The 21533-nt window shown below is 34.3% G+C and overlaps 1 protein-coding gene across 2 annotated transcripts; it reads right to left on the bottom strand.

Annotated features, from left to right (window-relative positions):
- Positions 1-16877: 16877 nt before the first annotated feature.
- Positions 16878-21111, bottom strand: LOC120273106 (biotin carboxyl carrier protein of acetyl-CoA carboxylase-like). Of its 2 annotated transcripts, none has more exons than XM_039279756.1 (9): positions 20945-21111; positions 19789-19992; positions 19481-19557; positions 18691-18744; positions 17886-18158; positions 17746-17808; positions 17548-17616; positions 17425-17470; positions 16878-17288 (listed from the first exon to the last, which is right to left on the bottom strand). In XM_039279756.1, exons 1-9 carry the CDS (start codon positions 20976-20978, stop codon positions 17227-17229), a joined length of 882 nt encoding a protein of 293 aa, XP_039135690.1. In that variant the 5' UTR covers positions 20979-21111; the 3' UTR covers positions 16878-17226. The 2 variants fall into 2 exon arrangements, with proteins under 2 accessions (XP_039135690.1, XP_039135689.1); XM_039279755.1 differs by having other exon boundaries at positions 19481-19560.
- Between the last annotated feature and the right edge of the window lie 422 nt (positions 21112-21533).

A 21533-nucleotide genomic window follows, 5' to 3' on the forward strand; every position in this document is an offset into this window, starting at 1 on the left:
GAAGTTCCAGATGGTGTTTTTCATCTGTCCAGTGTTTATCTTTGGCTTTCCTTTTCTTTTTGCTATACTTTGCTCTGTTCCTCATCTCTGGTGAAAGGACTGCTCTTTTGTTCTTTTATGTTATTTTCAATAAAGCTGTGGTTTATCCACATTTATTTCATAAAAAAAACAATCTCGAAATTTCACAGGTTCAAAGTCAATAAATCAGATTTATCCATGCTAAATGCTTGAAATTAAAGAAATTCAAGATATATCATAAGAATAACTCCAAAAGATTCAAAGAAAACAATAAAAATCAACCAAAAACACTCAGGAATGAATCAAGCAAGCAAACACATTGATTCGCTTGTGAGGCCGTGGCCATGAGCTCATGATGATCAAAATGTTCAAGAAATAGGAGAAGAGGAGGAAATCGCTGCTTGGAGGACCAATGATGGAGGCCAAGGAAGCAGGAGCACACAAGACGTCTGTCTGTTGGATGACTTTTTTTTAGTAAGCCCTTGTGTTTTGTTTAATTTACAAGTTAGTTCTAGTTAGATTATATATATATATATATATATTTAATAATAAAAAAGCAAAATAAATAAATAAATTTTAAATACTCAAACAAACCATAGGTCTTCATTTATATATGAAAGAAGTAGACAATGCAACCGTATATAAACATTGGTATAAACCTCCATGTGACAAGTAGATAGTGGTCCACCCACAATGAATATTGTGAAAAATTACTCATTCACTTTGATAAAAAAAAAAAGGAAAAATTATTGTTCACCCCTCGTCATTTTCAAAACTTCTCAAAAATCCCCTCCAACTTTTGCACACCCCGGACAACCCTCTGTTATATTTTACATTCCCTTTAACCCCTCACGGTAAGTTGAAGTGGGTCCATGATATGAAATTCCTTTTTTTGCCCTTGCAAAAAGGAGGGAAAAAAATGGCGCCCAATCATATCATGTCCGAACTTTATGCATAGTTTTTCCAATTTTTGTTTGCCTCCCCGCTTGCTTTTTTTCTCAAACAAAGTTTAGAAGGCTCATATCTTGTTCTTCTTGTTCTTGTTCTTGTTCTTCTTTTTTTCTTCTTCCTCATTTGGTGTACTCAATTTTAGCTCTTCTGATTAAATTATGGAGAGTTTTTGTGCTATTGCTAGATACAACGGGGAGGGTCGAGTGCTAATGTTCACGAGACCCGACTTCTGGGAATCGATGTTAATTTGAAATATATGCGCGATGGGGTCTCGATATTTCCCGTGTCAGGGTGAAGTTTATCACACCCGATGGACATAAAAGAGTTTGTCTCATGCGTCACGTGCACTCCATCTTCAAATGTACTGTTGTTGATCTTGTTGTTGAGACAGATGATGTGGCATCGTATCCTCACCGAAAAACGAGTTCGCTCGTTGTAAGTTTCTTCTCGCTTATGTTTATATAGTTGTAGAAGCTAATTATTGTTTAATTATCCCCGCTCTATGTTTAAATTTATCAAGTTTCCATTTAAACAATATTATCTCCGCTTTAACTTATTAACTTATTGTTTTAACTTCTCACGTCCCGAATACGTTGTCGCTCGACAAGGAGACCGATGATGTGGCATCGTATCCTACTGGAAATAACAGTTTTTTCCACGTCGCCTTTGGTGTTGTCGACAACAAGACCAATGCCTGTGACAAGAAGGCAACCTGGGAGTCCTAGACGAAAGAGGATCGAGTCGTAAGCGTCCGAGGACGGTGAGTTGCGTTGTAGCCATTGCCATGCTTTCGGTCCACAAGTTGCGCTGTAGCCATTGCCACGCTTTCGGTCCGCAAGTTGCGTTGTAGCCATTGCCACGCTTCCGGTCATAGTCGCAGATCATGCAATGAATCTGTTGCCGAGTAGGCATTGTGTATATACTTCTTAGTATTGTTTAAATATTGAACTTTATATTTAAATACATCCTGCTACCGTTTAAATATTGGCTTCTTTTGTTTAAATTTGTTTTTATCGCTTTAAACTATATTTTTTTATCCGCTTAAAAATATACAACGCGATGGTGCCATGAGTCCCCAGCTGTAATTAATGCACGCCTGTTACCCAAGCCGCTTCCACTCCGTCGCATACAAAAATCGGAAGCCAAAGCGACAGAAGTCGTTGGATTTCGCAAGATAAATGGGAAGGAAGAACCATTTCGCTGAACATACTCTCACCGGCACAACCACCCTCTTCCTCTTCCTTTTCTTCTTGTGTGATGGTCATCCCCGTCGAAGTCGAACATTTGGTGTTCACGACATTCGCTCCATTCAAACCACATTTTTTAGATCATAGACTTTTTACAGGATGTGTCATGATTGTTTTCCTCTTGTCTTCCGTAAACAACCTATAGGTGAAAACTTTCTTTTTCTTGCCCAAGGCGAAATGCTTGCCTTCTTGCTCTACGTGTAAGCAATGACGGAAGTGCGTTTCACCTTGGGTCAAGAAAAAAAGGTTTCACTTACAAGTTGATTGCGGATGATTACCAGAAGAAGGTTCATCACATATCCTTTAAAAAGAACTTGATCTATAAAAAAATGTGGTCTGATTGGAGCGAGTGTTGTGGACACCCTATTCAAAGGTGTACTTGGACGATTCCGAGGTCCGTGATGGTTACGTCGTGCGTTAAACGGAGAGTTTGAAGTTTAAACAGAGAATTTTTGTATTGTCTTACATTCTATTTTTATCAGAGATTTGTATTTTAAGTAAAGGTCATTGTAATTACGCTGATATTTAATAATAAAATGAATGTTGTATTGTATTGTATTAAATGTCTTTTTATCAGAGATTTGTATTTTAAGTATATTTCATTGTAATTACGTTGATACTTCATTAGAAAATGTTAAACTGAGAAAATGAAATTTAAACAGAGCAAAATAAAGTTAAAGGGAATGAATGTTATCAGAGATTTGTATTTTAAGTAAGTTGATATTGAATAAGAAAATGAATGTTGTATTGTATTGTCTTAAGTGAACATTCTATTTTTATCAGAGATTTGTATTTTAGGTACATTACATTGTAATTAAGTTGATATAATACAATAAGAAAATGTTAAACTGAGAAAATAAAATTTAAACAAAGAAAAATCAAGTTAAAGGGAGAAACTGATACTTAAACGGTATTTTAAACAAAAACTTTGTTTTTTTAAATAGAGACTTTGTTATTTTAAATAGAGACTATGTTATTTTAAATAGAGAGTTTCAATACCTTAGACTAGGAGCTGATGAAATGCCGAATTTTTCAGCGGGAAATGTAATTTGTTAAACGGTAAACTCTCAATTCTTAAACATTGATATCATTTCTTAAACAGAGACCTATATTATTAAACAGAGATACAAATAGTTAAACGGAGACAACAAAACTTAAACGGTAAAAGCTCATTATTTAAACGGAGACTCATTTTTACAACTGCAACCATATCAACTGAAAGGGTAAACATAGATTATAAACATTACACAAATCACAACAATAAAAAAACCATTTTGATCGTGTACACAAACGAAAATGTAAAACAAAACAAAAACCATAGCCGAGAGATCTCCCTGCAGACTAACAAAACCCCAGCCGATAAATTCCCATGCAGGCTTCAATGTCTTCCAAGAAAAACAAAATCACAAAACAAAACCGAAAAATGTCTCTTCGTAACAGAATAGTTAACAAAAAACCATAATCAATATCTTAGATTGCAAAGTGATGAAATGCCGAATACTTGCGCGGCACTTCTCCTTCGAGACGCCGGTGGAAAGGGAAGAGCTGGAGACACCAGTTGAGAGAAGACAAATGGCTGGAGAAGCGAGTTGAGAGAAGACAAGCAGCTGTAGCCCTAAGAAAAAACTCATCCACTTCCTCTCACACCGCCGAAATGGGTGCAACCACGACTTCCCGTGCAAGGGCATTTTTGTCCATAAAATTTAAAAAAACACTGCTTAATGTCAAGTACGTACTTTTGGGGGTTTGAAAAATCATGGAGTGTAAAAGGAAGGGGTTTTTGGGGATTGCAAAACTATGGGGTTTTTTTTTGGCTATATGGCAAAGTTTGGGGGTTTTTTTGACAATTCTAACCAAAAAAATAAAAATACAATCACACCAACAAACTCATAATATATATAATCCAAAACAAAATTTTAGTAAACCATTATATATTATGCCTTTTCATGAATTTGTAGAACTAAATCCATGGATAAGCTAAAATAAAGTTACCAAAATTTTGAATTATTCAACTATTTCTGGAAACCTCATGCAAACTCCAACGCTGCCAACTTCATTTCCTTGAGTACATCATCCACCGCCTTCTCCACTTCAGAGAAATGCCTCACAACATCTCCGACGTCCTTGAGCTCAGCCACCAAGATCCCCAGAGTCCCGATGAGATCTTTGATCTCTCCGACCTTAACGATGGCTGAATGAGTAATAAAAAGCATAGTTTCAACATGCTTTTGTTTCACTTTGATTGGGTTCTCCATTTCATAGTTCCATAGTGGATCAAGCTCTGAAGACAGGGTCCCACAGTAATGACCACAAGAGGAGAAACAACAACAGCAGCGCCGATGACAAACGTTGAGAAGATGACGCTAGACCTCCTAGCGAAAACTCTGGCATTTCCGAGGTTGTCGTCAAGCTTTCGAGCTTGGAAATGTTGAAAATATAGTACCACATCGGTTGTGTGATAGAAGTATAATGGGTTTATATATAGGTATAGGGGTTGAGCCACTAAGTCTTGAGACTTTTTGGTGTAAGATTCCTAAGCCCATATAGAGCCCATATAGGGCCCACTAATACCAAAAATATAAAATCTAACAGGAAACGGAGCTCACGGAGAGTTGCTCCAGCTTTCTCGGCGAGGGAGTCAAGAGAATCATCAGTGAAGGAGCCGGAAACCCTGGCCATGAGTCCCATCAACGTGTTTACTGTAGTGGTTGCTGCAGCTTCTATGTTAGAGGAGACCATTTTAAGATGGATTAAATTGTTGAGAGCCTCTAGGAGGAGACCATTGACGCCGGAAAAGAAACCTTGGGCTTGATCAATAGCGTCGTTGAACTGGCGTATGATTGAGATGAGGTCTGGAGTAGTGATAGCATTGAGCTCTGCTTGAAATTCAGTGGAGGATCTTCTCTGGAACTCGAAGATGATGGGATTATTATTATTGTTGGGGAAAAAGCTATGAGATTGAACAGACGACATGGTTGTGTGTTTGTGTGTGTGTGTGTTTGTGTGTGGAGAGAGATGGCAAATTTGGAATGAAGAAGAGGTGCATATATACATATATAGAAGTGATGCATATACATAATACATGAACAAACGACATATATGGTTGTGCATATACAGTGATTAATTTCTAGTGTGAGGATCCACTGGGCCCTCTCGACTTCGGACAGTGACATCCGAAGTCCGAAGTCGAGAGGGCCCAATGGCTTATTACCAACATTGTCACTGTCACCAAGTTGATATCGAGGGCCTAGTGGCGCCGTGGTTACTGTCCGAAATTGAGAGGACCCAATGGATCCTCACTCCTACCTGTTCAAAGCCTCCCATGTATCTCTCCACGTAACCTTCCCATCTTTACCATCCTCTCTAGTCTCCCCCAAGTTATGCCCAATTGATCATCACCCTCTAATCTGGACATTCACACATAAACTTCCATGGTTTGGTTGGCTTGTAAAACCATCCATGCAAACATCATCGAGATAGAGGTACATATTTGTATGATTAGTTCGAAATAAAATTTTAAAAAAAAATCATATAAAATACAATAATTTGACAATTTATGTTTACAATTTCAAAAAAATATATTTACTTATATACATCTATTGAAAAGACTAATTTTTTTCAAAAACTTCATTGAAAAAAAATACATAGAGGTTCATTGTAACAAAATTCATATTATATTATGGTTGACAATAAATATATTTATAAATAAATTGTTTTGAAAATATTGTATTATTAATTACTTTTATTATATTAGTCAATGATCTCTTAATCTATTGGTACCAAATCTTCTACGTAAAATCTTTGTATCCTACTGAGGATGTGGGTTCAAAGCTCAACTCACTTGAAGTGAGAGCACAATATGTTGAGTGATTAACTCCACATCAAAGGAAAATCGTAAATATTGATCTCGGAAGATGTTCATGGAGAGTTTTCAAACAATTGTTTACAAACTTTATAAAATATTTTCAAGGATCGTTTGGTTCACAAAATTTTGCATTACTATCCCGAATAAGAATTCTAAGATTGTGATTCCCAAGTTATAGTGACAGAAAATGTTCATTATGTTTGGTTGACAATATAATAATGTGATTGGATTGTAACATTTTGATGTCTGGTTAACTATGAATCTTATATTGTTAATTGTTTTTTTAGTAAAACACCCTTATCTATGAAATGTCAAATATATCAAAATTCATAAGATTTTGATGTAAATATCAAAAAATTTTAATAATAAATATGTGCTATTATTATTATTTTTTCAATTTTAAAATACTTAATTTTTATTGATATTAATTATTTGTCAAACTTAATTATTTTAAGTAAATATAAAGTTTTTCCTCCAACTTAATATTTGAAAAAAAAAAATTTATCTCAAATGTTTTTCATATCTCTAACCAAAATTTTGATAAATATATTTTCATATAAAAGTTATGTGGAGAGAAAAATATGAAATTTTATATTTTTGAATTTTTAAAAATGTTGATATTTTTGCAATTTTATTGGATTGAAATGGTATACTGGGAAGAAACTTTACATTCCGCTTGAGAATTTTACATTACTATCTATTGAGTTGGTAATTATATTGTCGATAATGTTGCCTAAGTTATTAAATTCAGTGAATATAATGTTTCCACCCTAAGCAACCAAACGAGATAATTTAATATTAACCTCAACCAAAGACTACTTTATTGTTCACAATTACAAAACATTTTTCATTATTTAAAATATTCATGCTATATCAAAAAAAATTTGGACAATCAAATCCATTGTAAACAATCAACGGTAATACAACATACTAATTCCCTATTGATGAGTGTACAATATGCATGTATTTTATACAACATACCAATGCATGTATTTTATACCAATTCATACAATATGCATGTATTTTATACCAATACCTATTGATGAGATCATATTGTGGAATTCGATGCTAAATCTAATGTGTTTCACTTTAACAAGCTTAGTGTAGCACTCCAAGACGAGAGAGAGCCAAAAGAAGCTTTTCAAACCTCAAACGATGAAATTTGAACTCTCTCGGCAACATTTTATTAAGGATAACGCAAACCTAGGTGGCTTACGGGCACCTTACGGCCAACCTTACGACTGTAAGTCAATTCCAAAAGATCTTGAGGGCATGCTTATGCCCATAAAGGGGGACTCAAAGCCAAGGCAGAGGACCTTACGGGCATGGCTTACGCCCGTAAGGACCATCCAAAGAAATTTACTACCACAGCATACGCCTGTAAGAAGCAACAAAGTGAAGTTTACGGTCCAGTGCTTACGATCGTAAGCTAGAGCGTAACACAAACAAGAGACCTTAAGCACGTGACATACTGCCGTAAGTGGTCTCGTACGGCTAGCGGCTCTCTAACTCCCTTATGGCCACGTCCTTACACCCGTAAGCAACTTGTAAGAAGTTGGGTATAAATAGACCTAATGAGAATTTTAGGGCATTCTCTTCTTTTCTTTTGGGAAATTCTTAGAGGAGAAGTTAGGGAAGATAAAAGACGAATCTCCACCACCTAAGTAACAATTTCAAGGGGGATTTGGCTAGACATTCAAGAGGATTGAGTATCATAGCCATCAAATTCACTTTCGTGGCTTGTGTGGAAGCTCATCTAGGGTTTCTTCGGCAATTCTTCATCGACGCAATTGAAAAGAAGGTTTTCTTGTCCTTCATGTTTCCTTCTATTATTTATATCTTGAATGCTCACCCTCCATTAATAGAGGGCTAACTTGTAGATGTTTAGGCAAAGTTGAACTCTAGGGTTTATATTTTGACATTGATTGTTGGATCTTTAATGCATTGATTGGTTTCTTAATTGCAATCTTATCTATTTGAGTCTAATTGTGTAATTGAATGCTTGGTTGCTAACGAGACGAAAGCTCTAATTATTATACTTTGTATTGCTATGTGACGAGAAAAAATTCCCACATATATAGCATAGACTTGCCACAATTCAAGAAGATAGCGGGTACACCTCTAGTTAAGGTACTTCGAAGACTTCCACTCCTGCAATCCTTCTGAGTGGGTTAGTGATAAACTCTGTGCTCCTTGCAATCATGTGGAGTGGATTTTAGCAGAAATAGCATTTCTACTCTGTATTCGATTAGGGATAGTCTTTTTTTAAGGAAAAAATTATTTATTTAAGAGATTGTCATTATCCCACAATAAGGTTTAATAGAGTGTTAATGCGATTGTGTGAATATCTGCATCAGCTCTGCACCTATTCAGTTACTCATTGTCTGAGAAATCAGGGTTGAGTATATTTCTGAAAATCTTTTGGTTCAAATAGGATTGCATATTTAGATAACCTTTGTCATGTACTTAATAGTCCTAGAGGAATACTATGCCCAAACATCGCTTTCTTCCTTGACTTTTATCATATTATTTCCCGTATTCTCATATTCTTGCTTATTCTTGTTCACAGACACAACATTCAATCATTTAGGCTATTTTTCGGGTTTAGCTAGAGTAGTACTCACTTTCTTCCTTGTAAACTGACACTCTATTTTAGCACACTATTATTACGCGATTAGCAAGTGTACTTGCGTCCTTATCACATATAAAATACATCCTACATACAATATTTGATTTAATGATGGGTTAATTCAAAATTTTCAAAAATCAACTACTCTTGTTCTGTTTATTCTTAATTTTTTCAAATCACGAAAGTTTATATGTATATGCAAACTTGTTAGTTCCCAAAATAAACAAAATTAATAAAAAATGTATAATTAATATGAAAACATCTCCATGACATTTAAGCATCATGTACCAAACCTAAAAATTTTACCAAAAATTGCGAAAACTACATTATATATAGTTGAATTTTCCAATATCATTTTTCTGCATTTTGTTTGAGGATTTTCTTTTTCAAAATCCTTTCTTTTATTTTTGGACGCATTAATTATTTAATTATGAAAAACTCATAGCAGATATATACATCCTTACATACACAATTCACATATAAATTTTTAAATAAAATTTTCACTAAATGAAATAAAATCTTAGTTTGGCACAAGCGTCCAAGCAAATTAATGATGCCATATTAATTAATATCAATATTCATTAAGTCCACATAAAAAAGAGCTTTTCTTTTAATGGCATATATCTAATTTTTTCATAGTTGTACATGATTTATTTAAATACCTAATATCATTGTAACAAAAATATTGATAATGTTAGGTCTGAAAATTTGAGTTGGCATTATATGACAAGTTTATGGGTGACATGGCAATAGAAGATGACGTGGTTATGATGACTAGGCAAAAAAAGAGAAGTGACTAGGATAATGATGTGGCTAAGGCTTGGAAGATCATGATGTAGAGTATAATTAGAGAAATACCTCTAAATGGATCATTTGGAAAAGAACTATTTTTGGAAGGAAGATCAAGGTAAAGGGATCTCATAAAAAAGGGTAAGTTTCATCTTAGGTATGATTCTATCTATTCTTGGTAAGATCCGGGATTATAAATCATATCTATGGTAAAACTTCTTTTATGAAAAATCAATTTTAAAGAGAGAGGTATTGTTCTTTGAGAGAAGATCATCATGGAGTAAAAGATAGTAAGAAGGCTAATTATGGATGAAACTATTTAAGGAGACAAATCATATATGGAGGATTGACTGAAGATTACTTAAGATTTGATTGAAGATTTGAAGATCCAAGCATGGATGATTGGAGATCATGCTTGAAGATATTGAAGGCTAAATTTGGATGAGATGAAATCAATTTTAGTAACAATATTTTCATTATTCAAACAAAGATCACATGGGAAGACCAAACTTGGACCAAGTTTGGAAAGAAGATCGGGAGATCTTCGGTGACCATCTTTGGTGAGATGGTTGTGTGTGCCTTGGTAGGCGCATTCCTCGGGAGAGGGGACTTGCTAAAGTGATGTAAGGAAGGAAACGTTTGCAGGCAGGAGGAGCTCGGGATGATTCAATTGCTATGAAGCGGACTGAAGAAACCGGGAGGGTTGAAGGTGTCGCAAGTTCAGTTGCAACTGACTAGAACTCAGTCATGTTCAGTGTTGCAACTGGGTGTTACAACATCTAATTTTGGAAGGTGTCCAAGTTAAGAAGCCGAGGAGAATTCTAAAAGAGAAAGGATCTAATGGACGTAGGTGCGTTTATATAAAATATCTTGCTTGAAGATTTAGGATGAGCCACGAGAGATAGACCCTTTTGTAAGGGTTGAGGAGAGTGGGCATCGGGCAATCTTAAGAGGGTATTCTTTGTCTTGAGTGAGTAAGGGAGTGTTGTACTCTTTAGTCTATCACCTCTTTTAGTTGATTGATTCTCCGGGCTTAGCCCCCAGATGTAGGTTAAGTTGTACCGAACTGTGTAACCAACTTGTGTGTCTTCTTTCTCTTGCATGTGTGTGTTTTAATTCCTTGTGAGATTGAGTATTCACCTTACTCACTTACCCCTCCGGAACTATCATATATTAATTAAATTTTTAAAATGTGGTCTAAATAGTAAAAATTGTACTTATCTAAGCCAGTGATTTTGGGTTTAAATTTATATATATCTATATATATATAACATCATTTAAAATAAGTATTTTAAATGCTCTAATTGAGCATGAGAAGGAGGATGTTTAAATGCATATACACACATTGTGAGCTCCCAAAATAAAAATAAATAAATAAATAATGCAAAATTTAATATGAATAGCATCTCCATGGCATGTTCTGGTGTTTTGATTGGGTTGTATACCTTGTATTCTTTTTATGTTTTTGAGCTTAATAAAGTTTTTCTTTTGCCTTGACATTATATATATATATATATATTAGAACACATCAACTGTGGATGATCATAGAACATCGACAATTGCCTACAGTGACAAGAGAAGAGAAATACTAAGATAAATAGGTAGTGCATGTGTGTTGGGGGTTTTTTTTATAACTTGGTTATGTAATGCTAGTAGAAATCAGTTAAGATGGGTTAACTATTGTCACGATCACGATCTATGTATCACAAATCAAATTTGTTAAATTTGAATTAGACGGCTATCTGAAAACGTTCGTAAATTTAAAATCTATGAACATTCTTAGAATACTTAGCCTCTCTCTATATCCCATATAAACTTATGCTAGCAAATCAAAAACAGAATTTCAAACATTATTTCAAAATATATGGTATTTCTAAATTCTATATACTATCAAGAAAATACTTCAAATGAATATCTTATTTCCAATGTTTTATTAGTTTATCATATTAATTTATAAATAAAATAAAATTGATGAATTTCTAGTAAATAACCCTATCAAACATGCATAAAAATTCACTCAAATTTTTAAAAAATGAATAAAATATTGACATCATTTGAGGTGTGCAGAAACATGAAATGCTAATTCAAATTACTTTAGGGCATTTTTGACAGGATGCCAAATTTAAAGAAAATCAATAAATATGGCATAGTACACGCTCCAAACAAGAACCAAATATTGTGTTAAGTCCATTTTAACTACAGTGACACATAAATAGTTGTGTGTCTGTTTATATAGAAAAAAAGGAGACAGAGTTTTAATTTGAATAAAACCCTAATCTTTATCTCTAAATAAAACTTAGGGGGATAAAGGTTATTTTGAGCTTATCTATGCTTAAAAAAAGAGAAAGGAGTTTTAATATTAATCAAAGTCCGATTCTATCTCATAATTCGGATTTAAAAGAAAAAATATATAAATTTTAAATTTGAGTTAAAAAAATTAAATTAAAAAAAATAATAAAAATAATAAAACAATAATAAAATAAAAAAATAAATATTCGGATAATGCTAATGAAAAATCGGGATATTTGAAAACATCTTTTGTTAAAAAAATAACAATATTGTGGGCCCGGATCTTTTAGGGAGAGAAGAGGCATGTAGGGATGGGGAAAAAGGAGCATAGGAGGCATTTTTCTTCTCAATGGTTGCAAAAATCAGCATGGAAAGGCATGAAGAAGAATGTTCTCTTCCATGGTGGGACCGGGGGTTAAAAAAAAGAAAGAAAAAAATGAGCATTACCATGCATGGATGAGAGGCTTCTTCCTTGAGAGACATGGAGGGAGATGATCCAGCTATCCATCCCATATGCATCATCTTTGACGCCGACGAGCATCACATCAACGACCACATCTTCTGCACCCTTTTCATCTACAACTACTGTGATCTTGGTGAGGTTCTCCACCGTATCCACAAGGAAGTCACCATTACACACATCAAAGTGAGGCCGACATTGGAAAAGTCATTGAAGTCGTTCAATATGCATAGGACTTGGCAAGAAAATCCTATTGTGAAAATGAAGGCGAAGAAGGATCCCATGGAGATGCCCGACAATGGTGATGTCCCCTTTACACACGCCAAGCAAAGAACCGTTCATAATCCTTGAGAAGTTCATCACTTCAAGAAGGTAGATGATCATATAAAATCTCATACAAATATATATATATATAAGCATGTTCTGATTTGGTTCGATCCATGCAAGATGCCATAAAAAAATCTTCATCTTAATGAGGTAGATGAAATTTCATACAAAGACGTACTTACATATATATATCCTGGTTGTTAATCCCATGCAAAATGCCGTAGAAAATGTCATGTTGTACACCTATGCTCATGCCATAAAATATTAAAAATAAAATAAAAATAAAAATAAAATCTTTCATTAATAATGCTAGTGTGAGACACATCCTCCTCGCATATTTTTGTCTCTAAATCATGGACATAGACAAGAGAAAGTATGCATGCTATTCATTTTACTCATCGTGAATTCCATCACATAGAAGAAGAGGAAGAAGAAAGAAAAGGAAAATTTTGAGGACACATGTGCAAAATTGTAAAAATGTGTGAAAATACGAAAGCTTGAGGGTTTAATCTAGCAAAAAGCTATAAAAATATGAAAGTTTGAGAGTTTATTTGCAAAATTTTATAAAATGTGAAAAATGTGAAAAGATAGAGGGTCTAAATGCAAAATAAAAAAAGGAAGGTTTTAGCAAAGATGAGGGGTATTTTGGTAGTTTTACAAGACCCCCTTAAGCTTACCGTGATGTCCAATTCATGGCGACTGCTCTCCTTAAGAGGGCTTCCCCATTGCCTCTTGATAGTCAGCGTAAGAATGGACCGTACACACTTAAAGACCCCTTAAGCTCATCGTGATGTTCTAACGATGTCGATCGCTTCCTCCTTAAAAGAGCTTTTTCATCACTCTTTAATAGCCAGGAAGCGGATGAGTTATAAAAAGTTCCAAAACCCCTTAAAAACTCTCTTCAGCCTCACATGGACCCTATTTTGATGCTATCGACTCTTTAGAGCGATGAAAATCCTCAAAAGAAACCCAGTAAAACTCTTTTGAGCTCATGGACCCAATTTGAGGCCATCGACTCTCTTTGGAGTGATAAAAAGAATCCAAAATCCCTAAAACTCTCTTTGACCTTTAAGGACCCTAATTTGAGGCCACATCGACTCTTTAGGAGTGGTATGAAAAATTTCAAAAACCCTTAAAACTCTTTTTGAGCCCATGGACCCAATTTGAGGCCATCGACTTCTAGGAGTGGATGACTCCAAAAACCCTTAAAACTCTTTTTGAGCTCATGGACCCCTGCTTGAGGCCATTGACTCTCCTCGAGTGATGAAAATTCCAAAAACCCTTAAAACCTCTTTTGAGCTCATGGACTCGCTTGAGGCCATTGACTCACTTGAAGGGATGAAAATTTCAAACCCATAAAACTTTTTGAGATTACGACTCCCTGAGGCCATCGACTTTTGTAGATATGATAAAGAAATTTCAAGACCTCTCAAAAGCGAAAGCATTCTAAAACAAAAAGAAAGAGAAAAAGTCAAAATCAAGGCATTAAAAACGATGAATCTAAACGAACTCCAACAACCCTCAAAGCTAAAATGTTGGAGGGTTCACAAGTCGCGACAAATGTTTCACAAGCCCCGAAGGCCAAAAGCTATTGTAAAAGTCAAAATGAAGTTCCAAATCAAGCTTCCAAATCAAATCAAAGAATGAATTCAACAAATGAACCCAACAACCTCAAGGATGAAGAGTTGAAGAGTTCACAGTTGTAAAAGCTTCACAAGCATAAAGAGAAGTTCGTGAAAAGCCAAAACCATATTTGCGATTCCTCAATGCAAAGAATCTATAACTTAAAGTCCGGATCAAAACTCAAGACAAACTCAAAAACATCCAAGATAAACGAGCTCAAGAACCTCGTGAGTTAAGCGCTGAGGAGTTCATAAGTTACAAAGAGCTTTACAAGCTACGAAAGCCCGAAGCTTTATATCAAATCAAGTTCCAAATCAAATCCATGATGCAAGTTCAAAGTCTAAGACCCAAGTTTCAAACAAATCAACAAATGAACTCAACAACCTCAAGGATAAAGCGTTGGGGAGTTCACAAGTTACAAAAAGTTCTCAAGCAAGTCGAAGCTTATGAAAAATTAAATCAAGTTTCAAATCAAATCCAAGACTGCAAGTCTCAAATGTCCAAGTTTCTAAGTTTCAAATAAACTCAACAAAACGAGCTCGACAACCCTCGAGACTACAGCATTAAGAGTTCACAAGTTACAAAAGTTTCACAAGCCCCAAAAGCCGAAAGCTTATGAAAAGTCAAATCAAATTCCAAATCAAATCAAAGTTGCAAATTCCAATATCCAAGTTCCAAGTTTCAAACAAATCAACAAAATAAGCTCAACAACCCTCGAAGTTAAAGTGTCGAAGAGTTCATACAGTTGTAAAAAGTCTCCTCAAGCTGTCGAAAGGCCGGTTTATAAAAATCAAATCAAGTTCCAAATCAAAAATCTAAGATGCAAAAGATCAAATGTCCAACTTCAAGTTTCAAATAAATCAACAAATGAGCTCTAACAACCTCAAGAATAAAGCGTTGAGAGGTTTATAAGTTGAAAAAGTTTCACAAGCCCCAAGTCCGGAATACTGAAGAATCAAATCAAGTTCCAAATCAAGTCCAAGATGCAAATCTAAATATCTAAGACACAACTCTCACCAGCTTTTTAAGTCATGTCTCAGAGATGCATATTTTTCGACCAGTTTAGATGAAGACCAAAAAGTCAACAAAAGTCAGCGCGATTTTCGCAGGAAATAGCTCGGAAGGAGATAAAAAGGCTACAATTATTGTTGTGTCAAGATGATTAAATTCCTAACTTCTTGTATTTTTCAATGAAGTCTATGAATTCATGAATAAAATTTATTTGTCGGAAATCTGCTTCGCTCTTCACATTTATTTTCTACCCGGAGGTTCGCCGTGACAGATGTCCAGTCATTAACGTTAGAGCTGCAGCTATACGAAAGTCGTGAAACCCACTAATCACCTTGAATCACAAAAATATTAAAATTTGATTTTGTGATCTTATAATTTTTATCCCGGTCAATCCTAATCAGAAGGGTGGAAAGAAAGGAACCCACGATGTCATCAGAAAGTACGAATCAAATTTATTTTATTTTTATGTCTACTGGTTAATGGATTTTGAGTCATTAATTTATAATTTTTGTCGACTTTTAGGCACATAAATATACATCATTATAAATTTATACTTATAATTTCATATTTTAATCAAATTAATAACTTAGAATTTAATTTTAAAATTTTTAAATTAGTAAAAATTAAAAAAAAATTGAAGAAAATATAATAAGAAATATAAATTCATTAAAATTAGGACAAATTACATGAACAATAAGATGAAAACATAGAAACTAGTCCTAAAATAAATTAATATAGATTAATATCATATAATATCATCGAATAAAATTAATTAATGTAATGTTTGTGTTTGTTTTTTTTATCATTGTGATTTTTATTTTTTATTTAAATACTCACAAATTTTATTTTATTTTTAATAAATGTTCATAATAAATATAAAAAATAAAATCTATATTTAAAATAATATAATATTTAAATTTAATGGTTAAAAGTGAAAAATTAAAATTAAAATTGATTAAATTTGATAGAAATATATATAAATTATCAAGTGAAAAAAAACATTTTTTAAATATTCTGTTTTATACTTAAAAATAAAATTCACGTTTAAAATTATTCATTGTTTATACAGAAGCTTAAAATATGAAGTTAATTTTTATATATAGATTTGGAGATGGCAGAAGACAAAATGCCTTTTGCGCCATCCTTTTTTGACCATTCTCGTGGATACCTTATTTAATAGTTTAATTGACTAACAAGCCTCGCTGAACCATCAGACATTAATGAACATGCTTAATTACATGACTAATAGAAGGCAAGTGACAACAATTTTTAGTTATCATTAAAAATTATAACTATGTTTATTAATGTTACAATTTCATAAAAAAATTATATTTACTTATATACCTCTATTATAAAAACCTTGTTCCGATATGACATAATTCTTGGACTCGAATTTTGTGAATATCTGATCCTAAAAAAGGGATTGAATACCGATCCAAATACGATCTGATTTTCAGTATACATATACATTGTTTTCTAAGAGCTCCTAATTTCTAATAAATTAGGCAAATTAGAGAAATATACCGACGGTGAGAACTTTACCTTATCACAACCTGACGACTCTGAGCTACTTTAAACAAAAAAATTCAGAAACAAGTAGTTAATCAATAAGAAAACCAGTAAAAATATAAAACTTCAATCTTCGCAGAGGCGATCAAAAAATGATAATAATAATAATAATAAAGCGCGTAGACTGAAAAACAATACTGACAAAACATAGTCTACAAATAATCTTTTGTATTTGGGTGTAAAGGCTCAAGTGTCTCTAATTTGACTTCGCAGGTTGAAGTTCGAAGCATAATGGAGAAACACATGAGCCTCTCTATAGGATAGGAGTAAACATTTAACAAAGATGCATAATATAGGATTTGTCCTTCCAAAAGAGAACTAATTAACAAATAGAATATGCTATCCAACGATGATCAAGTCTGTCACTAAAGCTGGATATGAGTGAGAACCATACAGAGAAAAATGGGGAAATTACATGAAGACAAGGAGCATGCAGTTGCACAATTGCTCAGTTGATACCGGGGAAGGCAGGTAAAACTGCTATAAGCGGATCTCCAAATCCTACTGCTTCTGCAAAGACAAAAGAAAAATGTGAACTAAAGGATAAATCGTAACAACAACAGCAACGTGTTCTATATAAATTTCAAAAAACAATTTCTATGAGCATGGTTCAATGACTATAATTTCAGTGTTTTATTAAGGCAACCTCCATCTTGGTAGAGAATCTTAAGAACTTCTCCGGCGACATCTGACTGCACCAAAATCAAGCATGCATGAGAAACCCATTACATGAACTGAAAAAGGAGAAGTTAAAAGGAAAACGACTTACTCTGATTGGTAATTCGTTGCCAAACTGATCCAAGTAGCCAATGACCTGCCCTTCTTTGATCATATCTCCCTGTTGTCAATGAATTGCTAAATAGTTAGGACATGGTATTTCTCATTGTTTTGGCAGAGGAGTAACTTTGAAAAATGCAGAACAACAACTCAACAAGCAAAAACATTTGATAAACTGCTTGTTAGCTACCTCTTTACAGCTTGGAGGTTGCCTTTTCCCTTTCAATGTCCTTGCCCTCCGGAAAGAACCAACCTAGAAGCCATTGCAATCGTAAACATTATGACAATACATTTGCTTAGGTACCAAAATGATTAGTTTGCAGCTCATACTGTAGGAGAAGCGACTATAACATATGTTTTCGCTCCAGAGTCCTCCAATGCAGCCAACTTTGCGTCTTTTGCAGATGGGACATTTATGAATGGACTTGAAGGTGTACGGGGCGGTTTCTGTGGCACAGCTGGTGGTGCAAGAGGACCTAATTCAGACATTGGTTTGCTTGGAATTGGCGGTGCTTGAATAGGCAGGGCATTTGGAGGAATAGTGGGAATTTGAGCATTTGAAGAAGATATGTCCCTCCGCACATACATCTCAAAGCCTCCAATCTAAAGCATAGCCCGATGGCATCAGTAGCATATTTTCTCACAGTATCATGAAAACTTAAAAACAAAAGCAGCATGAAGCTGCAAGCAGAGAGCTGGAGACTAAGTTGCAACAGTCTTTCCTGGCAGTTCATATAAAACCAAAAAAATGCAATAAGTTTGCCGGACATTAAGTTCCATAAAAGGTCAAATAATAACATACTCTTTAAGAGATGATACTTGAAAAAATAGCACAACAATAGCATAATTAAAGCATCAATCATTTCTTGCCATTAACTGGAGAGAATATATGGCACAGATGATACTTGTAGAAGCAACTTAATCCAAGTCTCCAGGTTCTAAGAGATTGGCACGAGCTCACAAACAGGCAGTATGAGTGCTGTTGTGAAAAGGAAAGCTTAGAATTTGAAGGAACTTATAGCCTCAATCACAGAAGAGCATGGGCGGAAATAGCCAGCATCCATTGATAAAATGTGAAGTAGAATTCAAATGTCTGGGAAAGGTAATGGTTGTCACTAACTAAAAGCCAAAATACCTTTAATTTTAGCTCAGCGACTGTGGTTTCATCACATAATTCCAAGATCAACCTCTGCAACAAAGTTTCAAGAAAAAAGGTCATGCTAAGTAAGTCTCAAGTAAGAAAAAATTAGGGCACAACAGGGGAATGATATATCAAATAGTGTTCAATTAATCAATATAATAAAGTTAGTTAAATCTCACCATCAATTTTTCAAGGTAATGACCCCTTTTTATGCACAGTTGTCTTAGAAATTTTTTTAATCAAAAACACATCTACCCCATATGGTTTGAGTTACCAACATTTATACCCTCTCAAATATTCAATTCAAAATTTTTGGGGGCTAAATCAAAAAGAATATTTGAATTCCCAATAGAAAACAATTCATATAGAGAGCAGAAGAATAGCCACTACTATGACTAGACAGCTGACAGCCCAAATAAAAAGTTGTATAATTGTCAAAAATCTACAGCCTTGATTTGATACAGGAAGACTCCGAGGAGATGGGCAATAAGACATGAAACAGAGAACCTCGCAAAGGCATGGCATAACCAACATGCTTCTAGTTCTAAATTGAACCAGTAGGTTGTTAATTACTATGATATTCTTTAACAGGTGGGAAAAACACTGCACTGACAAGTGACAATTCATTGATGCAAGGATAAAAAGATAAATCAATTAATGGAAAAATATGCTCAGTTATCTATTCCCGAGAGTGCATTTTTGGTACATTTGGAAAGACAATTACTTTCTTGATTAAAAAGACTTATATTTGATTAAGAAATTAAAATAAAGTTGCACTGCTGACCTCAAATCCATTAGGAAAGGCTGATTTCTGTACATTCTCCCCAGTTGATGAACTTTGTTCAGACTTGGTTAAAGAATCTGCTGCATTTACAGTTGATGAATTATAGAAGATAAAAAGCCAATCAAATGTTAGAAGCAGCAACAACAACAACAAAAACATTAAAAGTCAAATAAATGAACTGCTGCAAATAAAACCTGTGAAGCCAAAACAGAATAATTGTTAACAATATATAGTTATTGAGAATTAAATTTCAAGGAATTCTCTTCCCTTCAAAGTTCAATGAAGGAAGAGAACTTGAAATTACTTACTGTCAGATGCCACTTCTGATGCAGCTTCAGAGGCCTTTACATAAGGCAAAAGTGGCATTCTCTTGTTCATGTTTGAGGATCTGAGACTCTGACCCAAGAAAGAAGTCTTGAAAAATGATTCATTCCTGAAAGAACAAGTCTGTAAAGGAGCTCCAACAGGCTTATTAAGGGAAGATTGCATCTGTGGAGTTCCCCAAAGAGCACCTATGAATAACAACAAATAGATTATGGGGCACTTTCAGCCTTTTCTATCATGGAAGTTTCAGGATACAGAAAACAGTATAGTTATCATTTCATCAAGACCATCTTACAAAACTGGGGAAAAAACCCTGAAGAATATTGCTAAGCAATACGATATATCATCTTTCACTTGCTTCCCACAATTGACGACAAACAACATATGTAGCAAGAGAGTAATGTATCCATCAACAATTAAAGTTCAGAAAATTGGTCATGACAAATTTGTCAGTGGCACTTTTAATAACAAACTTATTAAATTCAGGATAAAGTGACAGAAAAAGACTGTCCAAAGCTCCACTACTAGCAAGCTATCCTGAGAGAAAAACAATATTAAAAATGAGAAAAAAGAGCAAAATGCAGTATAACAGTCGCATATAAGAATGAATTATCTCTCCCTCTGCTCATATTGGAAGTTTGCCTACATTGAAAGCTCTAACTCCATTGCAAATCAACATCATAAAAAATGAAGATCAACCATGAATCCATATCATATGGTCAGGATTTTGGTCACTGAACTAGGGTTTTTCTCCCATTAATCATAGGTCACAGCCACTTAAATTCAATAGAAAATTAAAAAAATATGAAAAGAACTAACTCCCTCGAAAAAAATCAAAAGCAAATCATCACTCAAAAAAACGAAAACCACCAATCAAACGCTAATTTCCAGCTTAAAAACAGGGCAATCCGCGCAATTTTATCCAATACTTTCACAGCATAGACCATTCGAAGATTGTATGACCAAGAAGAAACATTCACTAAACGGATCAAGAGCAAGTAATCACCCAAATTATACTAGAGAAAAACATGAAAAATGAAAGAAAAATCACAAACCCTACAACTTCAACCAATACTGCCACCCAAGCCAAACTCCAACCATGATTTACAGATCAAAAACAGAGAGAAAAGAGAAATATACCATGAAGAGAGCGGAGAGTGGGAGTAGTTCCCATGGAGTGTGAATCTGGGAGCTCGGAGACGCCGGGGAGGAGGTGATGAGGAACGGAGATATCGAAGTGAAGAAGGTGGTGGGGAATTCAATGAGCGGGGTTCACCTCGCAATGTCCGCCTCGCGTCACTTTTACAATTAAATCCCTCCCAACCGCTTCACTTTCTCTTAAGAGAAATTTTGATAAAAAGGTTTACTATCCGTTATTGGATTAGCTACTTAAAAAAGTGTTTTTTTTTTAATTTAGTAGAAATGTTTTTGAAAAAAATGTACCTCTCCAAAATAAATTAAGTAATTTTTTTATATTTTGTGTTTTTTTATTTTTTACCGCCTCGCTGTACTGTAAAAATCAATACAAACAACTAACCCAAAAGTCGCTTAACTTATAAAAACACTTCCTGGGTTTTCCAAAACTAATCCAAATGCAGTCTCTGGATCTAACCATAAAACTCGAAAATGAGCAGCGCATACTTGAAGTGGACTCACTATTATTATTTATAACCGAAGCAAGAGTTAAGCTCGAGCCTATTTTTAATTAAACCCGATCTAATCTCGAGAA

Source organism: Dioscorea cayenensis, chromosome 12 (genome assembly GCF_009730915.1).
Source record: "Dioscorea cayenensis subsp. rotundata cultivar TDr96_F1 chromosome 12, TDr96_F1_v2_PseudoChromosome.rev07_lg8_w22 25.fasta, whole genome shotgun sequence".
NCBI lineage: Eukaryota > Viridiplantae > Streptophyta > Magnoliopsida > Dioscoreales > Dioscoreaceae > Dioscorea > Dioscorea cayenensis.